Below are 21,637 nucleotides of genomic sequence, written 5' to 3'. Positions count from 1 at the left end.
CTTCCTGCGTGCACTTTCTTGCCTCATTCCCCCCCCTCCATATTTTTTCTTCTACAGTTTCTGTTTCACCTAGATCACCCTCTCCCACAGCCTGTTGCCCTTTCTTGTGTATATTTTCTTCCCTTTCCCTTTATTTTTCATTATTTACTGTTTGCTCTTGACAATCCACCCAAAAGTGTCCCTTTTTTACACAACCTGCATTCAGACACACACCTCCTTGCTGTATGTCCTTTCTCCCCACACTGGTTGCATTGTACCTTGTCACAATCATTAATTAAATGAAAAAGTCTCCACTTAAGAAACACGATTTAGACTGGCCAGCATATGTTTATGTCCCTCTCTGATAAGCCACAAAAATAACATTTGACAAGTGTTTCACCATGTTTTTTTTTTCCACAGTAAAAAAAAAGCTTCCAACCTCAACCCTTCATTCCATAAGTTTCTCTCATCTCTAACTTTTACAATCTTATGAGTAGTTTCAACAAACCCTGAATGCATTATTTAACATCATCTTCCAGTTCATCAACTGCAAAATAACTTTTTTAACATTTAAGTTACTAGCAGAAAATAAAGAATTCTTCCATGGATAAATGTTCTTTCGGTTACACAGTTCCAGAAATTTCATTATCAGTTTGTCAGTCTCAAATGTTAAGTCACAAAAAGTTTCTGTCCCAATATATATAAAAGATGGCATTTCTTGAGCGTTATAGCCAGAACAGTTACTAATTGTCTCATACATAATGTCTGTCTATTACAGTGTCATTTTTGTTCTTATTCTCACAGATGGTCTTTTTAAAAACTGTTTTACTTACACTTTGTTGCTGTCTGCTGTCACTGCTGCACATTTTAGTTACTGCATTATCTGCTGCCACAAAACCAGACACCTTCTCATTTTGTTTCTGTTACTTAAAGTTTTAACTGCTGTATTCTCTGCTGCCACATCGCCTTGTTACTTCTCCACATTATCATCCGCAGTACTTCAAAAATGTTATCGGCCATTTCACCCCATGAAATAGCAGAACTGTCACCTGGGTCATCCTGCCTGACTATTTCTAACAGAATATCATCTGCAAGCCCTTCTGACACCAATTCTGTTATCTACACCACTACAGCAGATTAACTTACTTCCTTCTCCATTGAGACAAGTAAATGCATGAATCTTTCTTTACATTCTGATGCTCCATATCAAACACATTTTTCATCAGATTCCACCTCCAAACTCTCCATAGTTTTTCTCTTCTCCACCATGGTGTTGCCTCTCTTAGGTCTCATGCTTGTTGGTGTAGGAGTCTTCTGGTACCATCTACCAGCTCCAAAGAGTAGAAGTTCCCAGATGCCCTGGCCAGATTCCCCCTTGTGCTTTAAATAACCACCTCAGCTGTCCCCACAAAAGAGAATACTAGCCAAGTGGGACTAACCCATTTAATGAAGGATAAATAAATAAATAAATAAATAAAATGAAGTAAAAATAACATTGACTGTAAACCAGTAATGAAAGTTCCAGACTGAACACCAATCAGTCATATACAGTGAAACAAGGACGTCATACAAAAGAGTGAAATCTGAGACTGAATAAAAAAAAATCACTAGACCAGAGCAGTCTATTCATGAACCCACTTGTAATAACTTGGCCTGTTAACAGTATGAAAGGTATTCAGATAACAGTAATAGAATTGTCATGGAAATATTCAAAAACACCATTCAGATGTACGTTTTCAAGCAAAATCCCTTGAAACATTCAGCAGCCATCATCCTGCCATGTGTTATATAAGTATCATATACAGGAGTTTTCCACTATGACTTAACTGTACAAAGCTTTTCAGTAAACATGAAAAACACTTCCAGCCATAAGATGAAATGTGTCATACCTCTGTTAGTTCTGTGCTGATTGGATCACCCAGGACAGAACCATCTGGCTGTCTGTAACCAGCATAGCGGATCAGCTGAGGATTCCAAATGCGGAAATCACTTTTTCCATCTGTCCTTTGGGGAAAAATGGTTATAGTAGACCTGGAAATATAAGTAACAAAAGAAGGTCTGTGAGACACTATTTGCCAGGCCATTTAGGTGTGACATATATGCTCTCACCTGTAGTAGCTTAAGAAATAAGAAACTAAGTAAGCAGTTCTTTGTATCTTGCTGTGCATACAAGGACCATAGTATGTATTACTCACAGGTATATGATACAGAGTGGGATTATGGGTATCTGTACTCACATACCCCAAAAACATATCAAAGTTGTCTGAAAAACACTGTTGTTGCAGTAAGGAATACAACACTGAAAGTCTAGAATTTCGTTACTGAAACTTCATATGCAGTATGATTAAATAACATCTATTAAAAAGAGAAATCACCACATTTTGTATAGCAATTGTATAAAATCAATTAAATTCCTTATTAAGTTTTAACAGCACATGAATGATAAATTTGTACCATTAAAATTGTTTCACTCACCTTTTTAATGCCCTTTTTTGCTTTTTCTGATACAGTTTATATTTTTCATTCTGATGAAGGTCAGTATATTAATGAAGCAAAAATTCACTGACTCACACTTCACTCAATTGATTTCTCTTTTTGTGAGATGTACAAGCAGATTTTTAAAATTCTTTTTCGAAAACTAGGGAACCTACAACTTGTTATACTCTGCTGTTATAAATAACAGACTCTAAGATCACTAAGTCCAGAATGTCTGAAAGAACAGTTTAGCACTTCCAAAATACCATAAAATTAAATATTATTTTTTTCTGAGGAGCTTTATACTTTGCACCACATGAAGGGGGAGACTCCATATGCCTCTTCATGATAATAATAAACTCTGAATCATAGGAAAAATGATGCATTGACTTGTGAGTAATCATTTGAGGCAACTGTCTGTGAAAAAATGATCTTTGTATAGTTATTCGTCTACCAACTGTATTGCTGTCAAACAAGTTTGTCAAATCATGATCTAGGGAACTGCCTCAAGAAGATCAACAACAAGGAGCCAAGTCAGGAGTGTGTTGCATTCAACAATCAACCACAATAGATTGATCAAAAGAAACAAATATTTTAATAATTCATCATAATCTTAGTGCTTTCTTCCCTATACTGTCATAGGACTTCTTTAGAGCATCTGTCTCAAGAAGATGATTTACTACCAAGCTGTTCTTATGCTATTTTTATAGAAGTACAGGTGAAAGTTACCAGACAATTATATATAGTCCATCTATTCTTAGTGCCGTACTGCCTTAAAAAAAAATCCCATCTTTATCTCTAATGTCTACATCACACTTGAAATTATCTTGGCTTTGTATGTTATTTCTTGTATTTTATTTTTAACTGAATTATTGAAATGGACTAAGCATTCCTTACCTTATATTCCCATCATTGGTAGCGTATTTGATGTGATTGCAAATGTACTCAAACATTTCCTGTGCAGATTTGCAAGTACGGGCATCCAGGACCTAGAAAATAATAGCAAAAATCAATTCTGTGTATTTTCTGTAATCTGGATGCCCGCTGGTACTCATTTGTCTCAGGTGGATCATCCATCCCATTTATTAATTGTAAGATAAAATATTCATTGTTAGTAAAACTGATTTATTTGCTTAATGAGCAATGGAAAGACAGTGCCACATCTTGTTCTACTGATATTTCTGGTTTGCTTCCCCTCCTTCTTTATTGTAGGGTTATAGTTCACTTAATTTACAGTACAACTGTTTGTTTATTTGTTTGTTTGTTTGTTTTAGTTTAGTTTAGTCTTCTGCTATTCCACCACTGACTGCTTGTCCCAGTTACCCATCAAAGTCTTCCCTTCCCATGTGATATCCCATGTGATATTGTGCCATAGCTTGATGTGATACCTTTTATCACTAGACAAAAGTGCTTTTTTTCAGGGTCAACCTGGTAACACTGCCTGGTTAGCTTGACTTAATCAAGTTCACATATCACATTTATTTATTCATTTATTTATTTACATTTGTTTACTGGGAAATTCCATCTGGACACAGGTCCTTTTTCAGTGGAGATCCATGGAGAAAAGCTCCACAGAACAATAAATGAGCAGCAGAGTACATGAAGAACAACTGAATATACATACAATAGCAAATAATACACACTGCAGCAAACATTAGCTATATATACAATATGAAACACAGTAATGAACAGATATACCAATATCTAGCTAAAGGTTAGGAATAAAGGTAGGATGTATATACAGATAATACTAAGCTCAAACAGATACTGTTCTAAACTCGTATACCTAAATCTTGTATACAAATATTGTACTAAACTCAAGCAGATATAAAGCAGAAGCTCCACATGAAGGTGGAACAAGCTAGAAAGGCTAATGGGATGGAAGGGGGAGATAGAGGAGTAAGAGAGGAGACTGAGTGAGTAGTATACGTAGTAGTGAGAGGAAGCTAGGTATAAGTCAGTTGGATATGTATTTGGAGTTGAGATGAAGAGAGGTAGTTAAGCATGTTACAACAGGCCTGACAGATTGAGTGACGACGGAAGGGGAGGGTAAAGGGTGAGCCAGAGCCTGCAGAGGAAGGAATGCAATGATCAGACAGTATGAGACACAGTGGCTAGGGGAGAGGAAAGGAAGGGGAAGTAAAAGGAGGGTTACTAGTCGGGATTGGTGCATTGGGCATAACCAGAGACTTTTTAAGTGAGTTTTTAGAGCAGTCTTGAACTGATTACAAGAAGGTAGTGTGGTTATGGGGGGGGGGGGGGGGTTGTTCCATAAACTGGATATGATGCAGGAGAATAGTGCATTTCCCGCTGAGTTCTTGGGTTTGATCACTAGAAGTAGAGTTTTGCTGCTGGAGCATAGAAGTCTAGTGGAGCAGTAGGGCTGGAGAAGGTTTTGAAGGGATGGGACTTTAAGAGGATGGTTTACTAACTTGTGGGCAAGGGAGAGTTGATTCAGGTGAAGAAGTTGAGGGAGTTCAAGCCAGTCAGGTTTTCTAAGTGAGATACAGTGGTGGCTGCAATAAGATGCACCAGTGGCAAACTTAGCAATTTTATTGTAGCAAGCCTTGAGTTTGTTTAGGTCTGTTTGTCTAAGGTAGGTAAGTATAGGAGAGGCGTAGAGTAAAGTGGAGATTAGGTGGGAATTGGCAGCAGAAATTCTGGATGTTTTGGTGAGGAATTGTTTGTTTCTGTATAGACTATCGTCTATTTGAAACAAACAATTGTTTGTTTCAAATAGACTGGAACCAGGGGAATTAAAAATCAAAACTGCAGAATGAGGCACAGTAGCATCTCATAGATTTAACTCTGTGTTCTAAACTTCACACTTGTAGGTCACCCTAATCACTATGAGGGAGGAAGTTTGTTATTCTAATTTAGTTGCCCATTAGGGAAAATGAATCATAGGAGAACAGAGTCAAAGTGCTACCTTGAAGGTGTGCAATGAAGCAACAATCCCTTTTTGTCACTTTAGACCTACAACTACTTCCATATCATGTCATTTAGAATGTATGCATCATAGCTCCTATACCCATGCATTTCCAGTGAGAGAGGTGAATAGGTACTTTTCTATCCATTAGCTTCTACCCTCAGCTCACATAGATGGTCTTCTGTGACTAGGGTCATTGGCAGAGTTTAGAATTTTCAAAGCAGAGGTAAAGATGCTGGCGATGTATCAGTGAACTGGTCAACTGGTTAGTTAAGCAGTTAGTCAGTTAGTTACTTGGTTAGTTAATTACTAAAATGTTAGCAATTAAACTCTGCCATTGAAACTCTGAAATACTTAAGGTGTGGGACAGGAGTTTATTCAGCAGCTACTGTACCATCAATCACCATTGTCAGCTTACTAGTAGCACACTGTCTTCAAGAGCAGTACCTTTAATCTCTGGCAAGAACATCACAGTAACAATTGTATAAATGGTTTGTTAGTGCAGAAGATTAAGGTATTGATCAATTAATGACCTACTTCCTGTAATCATGAGTACAAGCTCTGAGGCATTCCACCTCCATTTGCCTCCTGTGTAACTATAACCGCATTGCTTAACCAGACAGTACTTCATAGGTACCCATGAAAAAAGGACCCTCATACCCAGTGGGCTTACCCAATTAATGAATAAAATAAATAAATGACACGCAACTGTTTACTACATTAAAAAGAATACTGTCATCCACAGATACAAAAATGCCTTGGTCTGCATGGGATAGCTTAAGGTAGATATCTTTTCAACAGATCCATGAAACAATTTACATTATCACTCTGAATTTTATAATAAAGAGAGACATTCAAAGGAAGATGTACAAAATCGGCAGTATGATTTTAATTTTTAATTAGTTAACATTCTGCAAAGCAGTTTTAAATCTTGGTTTGTGGATTATATCAGTAGTGATGTTTATTGTATCAGTTACAGCAAAATATTAATTTTCTGACATAAATGAATTTTGCTAAGTGGTTCAGTAGTTTTTTTTTTAATCTTTGGCTGGTATATGTAGTTGAATCATTAATTTTTGAGCAGTTTCACTGTTTTACAATTGCACAATATCAACAAACACATGATTAAGCAGTATTTTATGTGAATTTTGGCATGGACAAAACTTGTGAAGAAGTCATACACCATGAACTATTTTAAGAACTCCTTGTGAATGTTGATATTTATGATGGCACATTGCTGTAGCAGTTAACATTGTTGCACCACAGTGCTTGTCTTCAGTTCAGTTTTTATTTGCAGTTTGCATTTTCTCCATGCATCTATGTGGGATTTTTTTGGGTGCCTTAGTTTCCGTCTATATCCCAAAGTCATGCTGTTAGATGCATTGGCAATCTCCAAATTGCTCATACGGTTGTGATCACAGTGAGTGTATGTGTTATTTTTTTCTTTTTTGTGTGTCTTTGACTAAATGTGTGTGTGTCATACATCTTAACTATCCCTGATTTTCAGGGATATCTCTGATTTTGACTCAGATTTTAGCCCTGTCCCTTAATCCTTCCTATAAATGGTGACTTTTGGGGAAAATTGGTGAATAACAATTAATAAATAATGACAATAATTAGAGTTATAGACTTGTTTTATTTCAGAGAGTTACAGTAACTTTACAGTAGAATTAAATATCCTTTATGATAAATGGTTAAATATGATGCAGGTTTTGACACCCCTGCACTGGCCCAGTAATCAAGGAGCCTCAATCCTCACTACTGGCAACAGAAGGGAATGTACATGCTGGGAGGATAACAAGTACACACACAGTAAAGTGCAATTTCCCTTAAGAGCACACAGAGATCACAGTCAGTCTGGGGCTGGTTTCCTCTTCTTTCTCCAGATCCTGAATAAGATTCCCCACTGGCACAGCTATAGGGTTGAGATTTCAGCTGAGTGGCCAAGCCAAAACATCCAGGACCCTCTCTGTCCAGCCAGTGCTTTGTGTCCCTGCCCAAGTAGCTCTCACACACACACACACACACACACACACACACACACACACACACACACACACACACACACACACACACACACACACACACACTTTGAGATTTGATTTATATGCAAACACACACACACATATACACACACACACACACACACACACACACACACACACACACACACACACACACACACACACACACACACACACACACACACACACATACACACACACACACACACACACACACACACACACACACACACACACACAGACCTGGGAAAGGCTGGCACAAATTTACTAGCTCTACCCTCTTTTGCACAGGCTATAAGGTAGTTCCAGCTGCCACCAGCCAATGGTTTATCAGCTACTCTAAGGCCCTTAACAAAGGGTGTCCAATCCTACTGTGTAATGCTACCAATAATCCAAATGGTAGACTGACAGGGGCAAGGCTATTTAGGAGTGGCTTGTACAGTGTCATCAAATGGATATCCAAGTACACTAAGACCTTAAATATGTCTCACATATATCAGCCACAAAGATAGGTTTAAATATATTTAATAATAAATAAATAGTAAAAGAACAAGATAATATTTAGTCCAACTGGATATATATCCGTTTACAGTAGAGAGAAAAGCTCCAGTACATGCAAAATAACACTGGTATCTCACAAAAAGTTATTTTAAAACAATATAAAAGTTTAAAAAGTTTAAAAAAAGAGAATTACAAAAAAAAAAAAAATCTAAAAACATATAAGATAAGTTCAACAACTTGAAAAATAGGCATACTTTTAAGAAGTAAGCAATCAGTTACGTCAGAGTTCAAAATCACAGGAAATATTTAAAAACAACATTGCAGGACAGTCTCAAATAAAGAAAACATCCAAGCTACACTTTACTATATTCCTAGCTGAAGCTAAAATAGTTACTAGTTCATAGAAACTAACTTACATCAAGGCAAGTGCAGAGGGTGGTGATGAGTGTATGTTTCTAGGTAAAAGACAAGATACAAAATGTACAGTCTCTTTCTGACAGAGTTATAAATTAATATCAAATATTACTGCTGGGTTAGCTTGGATGATATCACTTTTTGTCACCAGATTTTAGTTCCCAAGCTAAACCTCTAGTGTAGCATTTGACATCTCTTTGTGAAAAATACATATCTCTCAGATGTTTGCAGATCCTGGAAGTAATAAAACAATAAAACACTTCTACATCTCAAACCTAGTAATTATTTCTCTTTCAAGACAAAACAAAAAACTTCTAGATCTAGACATTGTGTCTGCTACTGCATTGAAACTGAGAGATAACATTTATAGCACAATCGTAAAACACTTTAAATTCAACTATTTTCTTGAAGTTTTGCAAGTTAACTCTATTTGTTCTAGTTTCTACTGTTAAAACATATACATTTGCAGAGGTATATTGTTTATATACATTTCTGCTCTTTTCCAGTAGGGTACACTGTGGACACATCCTTGAAGCTCAGTACTGTATAAACCCTGTTCAACACATACATCTGTACCTATAGTTTAATATATACATAACCTATAGTTTTAATATATTTATAAGACAAGTATATGAATCATGTTGATATTCACAAATAACATATGATTATTTACAAAATTCCAGATAGCTGGGCTGGCAGTATTGCCCTATGTCACACAGGTCATTAGCTGCAAACTACAGGCTCGGGTCACTGAAAGTAAACAAGTATAGAATATAGTGCATGAGGACTTGAGAGTTGGGCTAACATTCCCACTGCTGCAGATGCCGTTAAGCTATATAGGTTGTATTTGAGCATTTACTGTTATGGGTAAATGTAACTTAAACAACTGAACTTTACTTATACTCTGAAGGAGACAAGATAGACTGTTTAAAGAAATACAGGGTTCTTTTCTGTTACTGTATTTGCCTTTAGCAACATATAAGACATATCAACATTTTGGACATGCATATGCTATTGATACAGTTAAGAGCAGAGCTGCAGCTAACATCAAGAACTAATATCCTTGACTTTGAAATGAGCGTACATCAACATAGATAAAGCCTAGAATGATAGTGTCACATAAAGCAGAATGCCCATGAAGCAACTCACCCCCTATGTCTGCTAGCCAGCTTCATACTACTTGCCCATAACTTTATAATCCAGGAGTTCATGCCACTCTGTACTGATATATGGCCATTGACCTAATGACAGGAAGTGCACAATTAGTTGGTTCCTTTTTTCTGGAAGCAGTAAGAGTAAAAGTCATGTGACAGTTGGAAGCACATCCTCAGGGAATATGCTATTTACTGATCATCCTCATTAGCATGTAAATTGTAGGTTGTATCAGAAGTAAAAAAAAAACAAATACATGTGTGCTTGAAAGTTTATGAACTATAAAACTATAACTTGCAGTCAGAAAAAGATTAATCCAACTGCATATGCCACTAAGTTTTTTACTAAAATACAAACTGGGATTAAATTTGAAGAATGGGTTGCAAAAATGTGATTTTTCTCCCACACTGTGACATGAAAAATCAGGGAGTCCTAAAAGGTATGGCATGCCACATTTCTGCATGCCACAAGGAAAGAAGCATTGAAGCTGTTTAATACTTTACCTTTCAAGACGGGAATAAAGACAAAATCACAGCAATTATACAGAAGTCTAGCTTAGAATGAATTTATATTTTGTTTTACTATTTGAGTTTCAAAATAGGATTAGGTCATATAAAAAGCATTTATATCACGTTATCGAAAGATGAAAATAGTGAACGCTATTTCATCGAACCTAAAATATCTAAATCACATAATATTGAACATTCAGAACAGCAAATTTTTTCCTTGGGAAAAAATTTGCTATTCCAAAACACATACACACAACACAGGCACACCTAAAAAACATCAATACACACACATACACTTATAATCCTACAACTAACCCTACACTAAATTATATATACACTACTATCTACCCACTTACCTTAACCCAAACCCTAACCCTAAGGTCCGTCACTATCGCACACTCACCTAACCCGTGCCCTAACCCTAACTCACTTAACCCGCCCCTAAACCTAATTCACCTAACCCGCACCCTAACCATAACTCACCTAACCTGTGCCCTAACCCAACTCACCTAACCCACGCCCTAATCCTAACAACCATACAATCACACACTTACCTGAACCCGACCTGTAAATCTCCACCACAGCGCTGAAAATAACGAAGCCGCAGAACCGGCCAACCAAATTATTTCCCTAGGAAAGAATTCAGAGTTCTGCAGCTTTGCTATTTTTAGCATTCAATTAAAACGGGTCAATATTAGAACATTTGAAGTTTTAAAACTTCAATGTTCTGATATAGACCCTATAAAAAGACTACAGGTGCTTATGCTCCTGATTCAAAGACTAAATTTGGTAAGTTGCCTGGTTCCTCAACAAGAGACAGAATCATTTGTTTATAAGAAATTATCAAACAGGGGTCAGTCTATTAAAAGATAGATACATCATTGTGATGCCCCTGCACTGGTCCAGTAATCAAGAAGCCTCAGTCCTCACCACTAACACCAGTGAGGGATGTGCACAATGGAAGGATGACAAGTACACACACCACAGTAAAGTTCAATTTCCCTTAAGAGCACACAGAAATCACAGTCAGTTTGGGGCTGGTTTCTCTCTCTCTCTCCAGATCCCCAATAAGACTCTCCACTGGCACAGCCATAGGATTATGAGCTCAACCGAGTGGCCAAGCCAAAACCTCAAGCACTCTTTCTGTCTAACCAGTGCTTTGTGTCCATGCCCAAGTAACTGACAAACACATACACACACACACACACACACACACACACACACACACACACACACACACACACACACACACACACACACACACTTTGAAATTTGATTTAGATACAAACACACAGACACTGGTGGGAAATGATGGCACAGGTTCACCACTTGCTATGCCCCCTTCTGCCCCGACCTACAAGGTAGTAATCGCTGCCACCAACCAGCTCTTTATCAGCTACTATAAGGTCCTTCCCAAAGGGTGACCAATTCTACTGTGCAATGTTACTATTATCCAAATGGTAAGTGTGACCAAACTAAAGATATTCAAGTGCGGCATGTACAGTGTCCCCAAATACATATGCAAGTACTCTAACAGCTTAAATATGTCTAGACATACCAGCCACAATTAAAAGGTTTACATATATTTAATAATAAATAATGAAAGCAAAAGACAATACACAATAACTCAACACAGCGACAACAGAGTTCAGAATCACAGGAAATACTTTAAAACAACATTGCAGGACAGTCTCACATAAATACAGAAAACATCTAGACTGATCTTACTATTTTCCTATCTATCTCTAAGACAGATACTATGATCTAAGTCTTACTCACAGAGCAAGGCAAATACAGATGACAAGTGCTGAAGATGGATGTGTTCAGATCCAAGACAAGATACAAAATGCCCAGACTTTCTCTCTGAGATAGTTCTTAAATTAATAACACACACTACTGCTGGGTTAGCTAGATGATTCATGATCATTCTTGTCACTTCCGCCTTTAGTTCCTAGGCTAACAGAAACTTTAAAATTAAAAATTCTGTGTCAAAAATACTTATCCCTAAGAAGTTACCTAGACTGGAAGTCGTAAAACCAGTTAAATGCATTTACCTTTGAAACCTGTAATTATTTCTGTTTCTAGACAATAGAAAGAATTTCTAGCTGCAGACATTCTGTCTCCAAATTGAGAACACCACCATCCTAAACAATGCAACATATTTTCTTAGAGTTTTTCTCTTTTCCAGTAGGGTGCACTGTGGTTACATTTTTGAAGCTCAGCACATAACATACAGTTTAACATAACATATAGTGTCCTTACATTTAAGACAAGCATACAGATCATATTACTATTCACAAATAACATAGAATTATTTACAAAATTCCAGCTAGCTGGGCTGGCAGACTTCACAATCATCTTATCAAAACTGTGGATTTATGCAGTGTGTTGAAATTACAAATAAACCATTAAATGGAATGGCCAAAGTAATAGTGTGTAAAAATAAAATGTGAGTCAAAAAAGACAAAACTAAGAAATAAGGTGAGACTTCATTTTATCAGTAATGATAGTGAAAAAGAGCCATGCAGAAGAAATTTTGAAATCAAAGTCTTGTGTGCTAAGAAGTATACTTTATGTAATAAGTATTAAAAAAGATGTGCAGATAGGAAAAGCGTAATAAAATTGTAAAATGAAAGACACGTGTTGCAAAAAAAAGTGCACATTTTTGAGTAGAAACATGAAAATGACCTGTTTCTATCATTAAAAGTGAAGAAAAGTTTATACAGTGAATCTGAAAAAATATCACCAGTGTACAAGTTGGATCGTAACAAGAAATGTTGTAAATTATGTGCAATGCTAAATTTATCCTAGAAGCACGTGAAAAGGAGGATATTATGTCTCAATATATTTTAGAAGCAGTGGGAATTAAAGTCATAGACAACACAGCTGCATTACTAGCATATTCAGTGCGCCAAGTTAATGTACTGGATCAAAAGTAATCGTCATCTGTAAATAAAAATATGAATCACAAGATCCCCTTTCAAGCTACAGTGCTTAAAGAAACTACTTCACAAGCTATTCTATGGAGCTTGTCTTGGAAGTAGATAGAAATGGTAATATGAAATCACAGTGTGAATTCAAAATAGAAGAGTGACTATATACACTGACACACTCAGGAACAAAGTCTCAGGTACATTTCACTGTATAAAGGCATTGGAGTAATTTTCTTTATAAGTGTGTTGATTTATTTACAGCTCTAGAACTTTTGTAAGGAGACTATGATATACATATCCATCCTGATATTACGGGCATGCTATATACCTCAAGGAAGGTACAAGCAACTCTCTGAAATAGAAGTCAGCAGGAAGCAAAGTAAAGGGAAATCTAACAGATATCAGTACACAATTAAAGTAAAAAGAATGGCTAATGATAGTGTTACTATTGTAAAGCAGCACAAAACTTATATTTGTATTAGCAGGCAATATCTGAGACTATTGCCTTCCCTAATCTACCAACTACTACCAATATCTTCTCCCCTTCTACTTCTACTTTAATTCAATTGGACCTTTTGTATTCCAGTTATGTAACTATTAATATTTAGTTTGTTAGATCTTGTATGACTATATTATTTGTCAGATTGTCGAGGCTTATTCATAAATGCAAACCATTGTTATTTGTATATTCTGCATTATTCTGTTACAATATGATGAAGCCTGGACTCAGCCTGTTACTGGTCATTGTTTGATCAGTGTTCTACCCTCATAAACACATTTAAACAAAATAAATAAATAAAAATACTAAAGCTTGAGCAGGGATTAGGTGTGCAGTCCTTGCCAAGCAGCGCATAATATTATAGTCAAAATCTAACATTTCTGGAAGGAAGTACATATGCAACAAAAGGTTGGCATAGCAAGGAGGACAAAGCAGTTGAGAGTGTAATGAGGAGAATGATAAAACAAAATGAACCCTGATGGCTGTCTTGATGATTACACACATGCAAAGCCAACATGCTGATGAAAGCATGAGAGGGCTGATGGCTGATAGATAAGAAAGAACAGAGGAAAAAAGAAATATAGTTAATAAAATAATTTGTAGTGAAAGGTTGTCCTTAGTAAATATAATTGATAAGGAAAAAAGTCAGTCTTACTTTTCCCTTCAAGGAAGAAATAGTTGTGTCTAAGAATTAATATTAAAAGATACAACATAGTGGTTGCTGTTCAGTGGGAAGACAAATTGCCAGGATACAAGAATCATGTCTGGGGAATAGGAAACCTCAAAGATGCAGTAGCTGATATGGCTGGCAACAATGCTGACTTATATAAAACAAATAGTGCACAGCTGAGTCATCTGTAGTTCATACCATAAATATACCTCAAAGAAAGTGACTTTGTATTTATATATTCATTAACCAGGTAAACTCACTGGGCAAAGCATCCCTTTGCAGGGGCAACCAGGAGCGCTCCTGGTTAAGTGACTTACTCAGAGTTACTTATTAGGCAAAAGGATGGCATAATGGTTAAGGTGTTTACCTTGCAGACACAAAGAACAGGGTTGATTCTCACATGGGGTAATTGGCTAGGCTTAAAATGGTCCACAGGGGCAGTTAACCAAGTAATAAACTATGAACCTATGAGAAAGAAGGAATCAAGCCCTGTAACCTTGACTACAGGAAGCAGCTCATCAACAGCTTTGAGCCTTAGTCCTCTGCGTTAAGTGCCCGATACAACTTGACTACAGGAAGCAAATCATTAGCATCTTAAAGCTTAATCTTCTGTGCTGTTGGATGCTAATGTAGCCAATAATCAATTTGGCCTTGGAGTAGTGCACATTTCATTTTAAATAAGCTGTATATCTTATGTTTAAATGTTATCATTCCAAAATGCCTGCAATCATCAAACTGACAGATACATGCAAGTGCAATTAATAGTGTCATACACAGTTCATAGGTTCATAGGTAGGTACTAGGCTATTGGCCCTAGGGCCTATACAAGCCCAGCCAAAAAGGTACCCTGGCTTTTGCCACCCAAGAAAATTATTTTCCTGTGCCACTGTCGAGCAGAGCCACAGAAGTGATCCCTGGGGTGAATTTCCTATTTCCCATCCAATCATCAAGATTTTTCTTGAAGAGTGCTAATGAGGAGCTTTGTTTGATATAGATAGGTAGTTTATTCCAGTGTATGGGAAGTCTCTGGGACAGGAATATATCCCTCCAGCATGTTCTGTTTATTGTGGTGACAAGGTTAAGGTCCCTAGAGCGTGTAGCTCGGAGGGATTGGGATTTCTTTAAGTGGAGCATGTCCAACAGCTCTGGGTTTGACATAGCTTTGTATGTTAGGCAGAAATCTCCTCTGAGTAGGCGATATGTGACGGAGTAAAGCTGGGTTTTTTGAGACGGTCTGCGTAGGGTATCTGTTTGAGGCTAGTAATCCTCTTTGTGAGATATTTCTGTGGCCTTTCCAGTTGTTGTAGATGTCTTGTGAGGTACATACCAAAAGTGGTGTTGTACTCTATAATTTGTCTAATGAGTGATGAGTAGAGGGGAACAATGACCTCTTTTTTTCTGGATGAGAAACCTTTCATGATGAGATGTGCCACATAGAAGGATTTCCTGACTACTGTGGCAATGTGGTTATCAAAGGAGAGACTACTGTCCACCTGTGTCCCAAGGTCTCTTATCACACTTTCAGTGTTAAGTATACTACCGCCTATGTTGTAGTTCATGGGTACAGAGTTTTTACCAAAGGGGATGACAATGTACTTTTTGGCATTGAGCTTGAGGCCATGGCTTTGACACCAGGCATCTGTCTCAGTGAGGCCCTTTTGCAGGATGTCCACATCGTTAGGAGTTTTGATTATGGCTCCTAGTTTGCAGTCATCTGTGAACTTCATTAGCCAAAGACCTTCTGTGCTAGCCTGTACTTCAGAGAAGTAGATACCAAACAGGAGAGGACCCAAGACTGAACCCTGTGGTACTCCACTTGTCACTGGTCTGAAGTCAGATTTGGAGTCTGCTACTTTCACAGTGTGGGTTCTGTCAGTGAGCCAGTTGGCAACCCATCTTGTGACATAGGAATTTACACCTAGTTTAGTGAGTTTATCTATAATTTCAGAGTGGGGGATGGTGTTGAAAGCTTTGGCAAGATCTAGATAGGCTGTGTGAACCACCTTACCCTTGTCTACAGCTTTGGTGACTGCTTCAAAGAAGTCTATCAGCTTTAGGAGACAGGATCTGCTTTTTACAAACCCGAACTGGGTGAGGTCCAGAGTTTGGAGATTACCAATGTCTTTGTTTATAAGTTCCATGATGATGCGTTCCATGGCTTTGCAGACTAGGCTCATGAGGCTAATGGGACAGTAGTTCCCGGGGTCTGTGGTGGCTCCACCTTTGTGGAGTGGGATAACTGTCACTGTGCACCATTCAGTGGGTACAAAGCCTGAAGTGAGGCCATGATTGAACATGGTACTTAGGTGGGGTGCCAGTTCGTTCTGTAGTTCATATAGAACACAGCCTGGGATGTTGTCTGGTCCCATGGATGCTCTGTTCTTGGCTCGTCAGGCTAATGAGGCTGTAGTTCCCACTGTCCGTGGTGGCTCCTCCTTTGTTGAATGGTATAACCGTCGCTGTGCGCCATTCAGTGGACACAAAGCCTGAAGTGAGGCTATGACTGAACATGGTACTTAGGTGGGGTGCCAGTTCGTTCTGTAGTTCATGTAGAAAGCAGCCTGAGATGTTGTCTGGTCCCATGGATGCTGTGTTCTTGACTTTGGAGAGTGTGGTTTTTACCTGTGCAGCCGTGATTACAGGAACTTTGCATTCTTCTGGTATAGAGATGAGCCCTTTAGGGGGTGAGATGGAGGTAAAGTTAGCACTGAACCTATCTGCCAGGATGTTGACAATGTCAGTTGGGTCTGTATATTTAGTGCCATTGTGCTGCAACTCAGGATAGTGTCTTGGTTCTGTTTGGGATAGCATGATCCATGCACTTCATGTAAGTGCTTATAAAGTGCAATTGTGTAGGATTCAGTAGTCATAACTGTATTGTCCATCTGCATGGGTGTCATGAAGTTCACCACTTCTGTCTTAAGACAGTCTGCAGCAGACATTTATACCTTTCCCATGATACATTGTCACAGTATAATAATTAACATTTTTGAATCGGGAGCTTTACTCAGTAAGTAAGCATGCTATTTCTGAGGACATACACATTGGGAGATTAGAGTATTAGTTCATTTCCTTTTTCTCTGAATTAGTGCAATCTCAGACAGGGAGGATGTGGCAGAACCTCTGTCATGACGGCATACTGTCTGCAGTGTTCAAATGAGTCTGAAAACTAGTAGATGTGGGAGGAAATGCTTTATGATTATTTTCTAGTTTTGGCATAAGAATTTCAGGAAATACAAACATATCATTGCTTCATCATGTGCAGTCTGTCACAGCTGCAATGCATTATTGGTAAGGAGCTCAGTCTATTCCTGACCATTCAGTTTATAATTGTGATCTGGCATCATCACAGCCACCATATCAGAGATGCAGTGTCCCCTGTTGCAAAAGTGAAATTTCTAGCGTTGATGACAGAATAGCAGCATAGCATGGTCACTGAATTGGTCTTTAGTGAACCTGACCAGTTTATTCAAGCAGGCTCAGTTAATACATTAATGCACTGAAGACTGCATTCTTGAGACAGGGGAAAACCGATGTTGTCTTGTCTTACAATTGTCATCAATGCAAGAAAATAATAAACTTCCAAGATCTGTATATGAGAGAGAATTTAGGTACTGTCTGCCAACAAATAGACAAGTGAAGATAACTAGATGTACAGTAAAGAATCTCCTGGAAAAGCTTAGTATCAATAACTTTGAGGGTGGCCAAATCAGAGTTTTGGAAAAAATACTCCAGGACAGGAAGCTAATTTCTCCACAGCCCATTTGATAATGGACAGAAATTTGAAAAGCTGATTACCTACTTTGCCTACATTACTGATTTGTGAAAATAAATACAAAGTAAAGGAAATGCTAGAGAAAGATTGGAAAAGACAGATATGCTATTATGACAGAAACTGTCATAGACAAACAGCTTTACAAGCTGGGGGTATGGTAAGTTTTCAAAAGTTGTTAGAAAGTTTATAGTCTTAAGCTGAAAGTAGTTGCTCAACAAGCCGAGCTAACATTCTATGATATTTGTGGGGAAGATGGACTCAAAGATGGTTCTACAAGACCAGTACATCACAGTCCAACAAAGAGAAGCAAACAAAATTGCCACAACTGGCATTGTCAGAATGAATACATACATTCAGCATTTTGATAGTCAGGAGTTGCAAAGACAGGTTCCTCTAGTTGTGTCTCCAAGGATAAAGTTGTATTGTAGCAAGAGGTTACGTTAAAGGAATATAAATAGAGAATCTCATTATAAAATATTCTGTATTTGGAAGACCACTGAAGAAATCAACCATATATATATATATATATATATATATATATATATATATATATATATATATATATATAGACAGCTCAAGAGCTGATCATGACTTTAAGATCTGAAAATCTCATTTATAATTGTTATTGAAAAGGCATTCTTTGATGTAGAAACCCATGGCATACCTACTTAAAGAAAATTTAAATCAGCAGTCTAACGTAATAAATGTTGCCACACGGAATACATGTAATAACATTGTATTTTAAAATAAGAATAAAGGGGAGAGGTATATGTACACACACACACACACACACACACACACACACACACACACACACACACACACACACACACACACACACACACACACAAACAACCACACAAACTGATCTTAAGAAGGGCATCGTGTAAGATATACTAACTGTTTTTAAAACTTACAAATGTTTCATCTTACTGGATTTTGTATGCACACCAGTTTTCTATTTTCGCAAGTCTTTTTTAATACATATAGACTACAAAAACTACACTCCACTAACTATAAACAGACATCACTCTTCACTGAACACAGGTCACAGACTGATACAGTCAAGAAGTTGTAGCTGCAAGGAGAACAGTCAGTCAAAGTGCAGTCAGCCTGTTAACATATTGTCATGGCCTATGCCTGTGGTTCTGCTAAGCAATGACTGGCTAGTGACCTAGGAAGCAAGAGTGACTGAGGAGACCACCTACCCTACCTCTGTGGAGGCTGTGGATTTTCACAATACTGTATAGATCTCTGGTAGTGACTGGGAAATGATATAATGTCCCACATAAACATGTTCGGGGGGGGGGGGCAGGGATACCAGGTCATCATGTGTTTGAGCCAGTATGAATTCATTAAAACAATGCATGGTCTGCCCATCAGGGAAGCATGGTAGTATATACAAAATTTCCGCTGAAAGGAGTGGAAGACATCTCACTGAGATGGCTTGATCTCCTTTCTGTTTCCTTTAAAGATAGCATAAGTATGTTTCCAGTACCTGTGATATCAGGCTGGTGGACCTGGTAGAGGGGTGGGAGGTGGGGGTGCAAGTAATTCATGCTGAAAAAATGCAAGAGATTGAAGGAAATGCACTTTTAGCAGCAGGTGATCTATTTAGCATGAGGAAAAAAATGACAACCTGACTGCAGCTCATCATGGGTAAATTCATTTATTTTATTTACTTTGCCATTTGCTACTTGAGTAAGTGGCTGTTATACCAAATCTTTTCTGCCATTACAACAGTTTAATACAGGCTATACAGTAAGAGTTCAACATAATTCTACATTGTAATATGTTAAATATAATAAGCCAGGAGTAGTTGAAGAAAGTATGAACAGAAAGACTGCAGCACAGAAAACATAAGACCAAATGAACAGTAGGATTACAATATCATTGACATACTCAGTGAAACTCATAACATTATTAACATGGCCCAGTGCAGAGAAGACATTAAGAGCGGGTAACTTTTAGTTACTGAAGAAATCACATATACAATGTTTACAAAGTCTGACTGATAATAAGTAGGTACTGAGCCATTAAATGACTTAAGTAACTTTAGGACATTTGATCACTGTCTCTAAAGCAGCTACATGTTGCTTCTTTTTGTAAGAGCTTTCTTAAATCAAACAAATTCCTTTAGGGTTTATAATGTTCACATTTCATTAGGGAGTCTGCTCAAGGTGGCTGGTATAAGCCTTGAAAAGGCTTTCTCACTTATTGTTTTTTTGAATCCTGGTCAGGTAAAGGTAAGATTTTCTTCCTGACTGGATGCCAGGGAGTTTTTTTTTCTTTAAAAGTAAGTTTTCTCTTTAGGGAAGGGCAGTAACCTAATGTTGTTATTTTAAGCAATAAGGTACTTAGTTGGAAAGAGTTCTGTTTTAACAGGAAGCCAGCTGAGCCCCTCTAGAAGTGATGTGCATATACTTTGGTTAGTCAAACAAATTTACAGATTTGATTTTTTTACTGCAGTTTGTAATTTTCAGTATCATATTAGGATTACAGGGTTAGTGATAGAAATCAGTCTTCTAGTTTGGGAAGAAGAATGTTTCTAGCAACTTGATGTCCCGACCATTAATCAAGAAAACTGTGATAAATCTTATTGTAAAGTCTTGAGTTGTTTACGCACCTTGTTTGTAATTTTATCAGGATGAAGTTTAAAGCTGAGAATAAAAACAAGTGTGAGCCCTATGAATTTGTATTCAGATCCATAAGGAATATGGTTGCCTAGACTATCTTTGACTAATATAGGTGATAAGTAAGACACTTTCTGTGGTGTGCAAACAGCCTAATGTTTGTCCTCTTGAGGCTGTATAGTTGTCTGCTACTAGAAACCATTTGAGCAAGTCATTAAAACATTTTTGGAGATGATATTGAAGTGCACTGTAAGCCTTGTGGTTTTCAATGAGCAAAATATCATCAGCGTGTAACATGATATCCAGATGTGGAAGATCATGGGTCAGGTTACTGATGAATGGTGAAAAGAGAAGTTGTCCCTGTGTTGAGCCCGATGTGACACCAGTGTTTACATTTATTTATTTATTTTTTTTAGAGAATTGATTAGCCTAGATAAGGAAAGTTTTGTCTGCAAGATAACTTTTAAACCATGTGATTGTGTTATTCCCAAAGTTCAATTTACTCCGTTTGCTTAATAATAGAGCGTAGTTGACTGTCTTAAATACTGTAGGCATATCAACAAAAACTCCAACTGTTATACATTAGTTATAAGCCCATCATTTATGCTGTTATAGATGGCATTAGTCGCTGTCACCAGTGCTATTGTGGTACTGAAGGTATTGAGGAAGTCAGACTGACAATCAGATAGAGGTCAATAGTTGCTTATGTGTTTGAAGATTTCTTGATCCAGAAGCTTTTCAAATATGTTTGCTATAGTAATTCTTTCTGCATTAAGCTATTGCTGTACAAAGGCAGTCTATAAATCTGCAAATGCAAGGAGGAAAAATACACTTCCAGGGAGAGTGAAGGAATGCAAAATCTAATAAAGAACAGAGAAAGCTGATTAGTCATGGGCATGTGGTCAGTAATGGGGCAAAGAGGTTGATTACACAAGGAATATTAGAAGTTAGAATAGGTGTGTCAGAATTAGAAAAAAAATGAATGCAGGAAAGGTAGCATTTGTGGAAAAATATATGATGGGCTATGAATGAAAGACAAAAGTAAAAACTGCGTTAGAGTAATATGCTTTCTTGTACAGTAAACGTCTTACTTTTTGCACTTTATAATAATACAGCATATCTGTAAGTATCTATGTTAGAATCT

At 37.4% G+C, this 21,637-nt stretch overlaps 1 protein-coding gene across 1 annotated transcript in view; it reads right to left on the bottom strand.

Annotated features, from left to right (window-relative positions):
* LOC122797801 (nitric oxide synthase, brain-like) overlaps nucleotides 1–21,637 on the bottom strand; it is a 317,433-nt gene that overhangs the window by 280,085 nt on the left and 15,711 nt on the right. The window contains exons 3-4 of the mRNA XM_044066321.1: nucleotides 3,352–3,443; nucleotides 1,869–2,010 (exon numbers count right to left, since the gene is read on the bottom strand). Of these exons, the coding sequence (XP_043922256.1) occupies nucleotides 1,869–2,010; nucleotides 3,352–3,443 (234 nt within the window). The remainder of the gene's footprint in view (nucleotides 1–1,868; nucleotides 2,011–3,351; nucleotides 3,444–21,637) is intronic.

This window comes from Protopterus annectens, chromosome 3.part1, assembly GCF_019279795.1.
Source record: "Protopterus annectens isolate FY-2018-M chromosome 3.part1, PAN1.0, whole genome shotgun sequence".
Classification (NCBI taxonomy): Eukaryota; Metazoa; Chordata; order Ceratodontiformes; family Protopteridae; genus Protopterus; species Protopterus annectens.
Note: the sequence above shows the minus strand (reverse complement) of the source record. Positions and strands in the feature narration are given on the sequence as shown.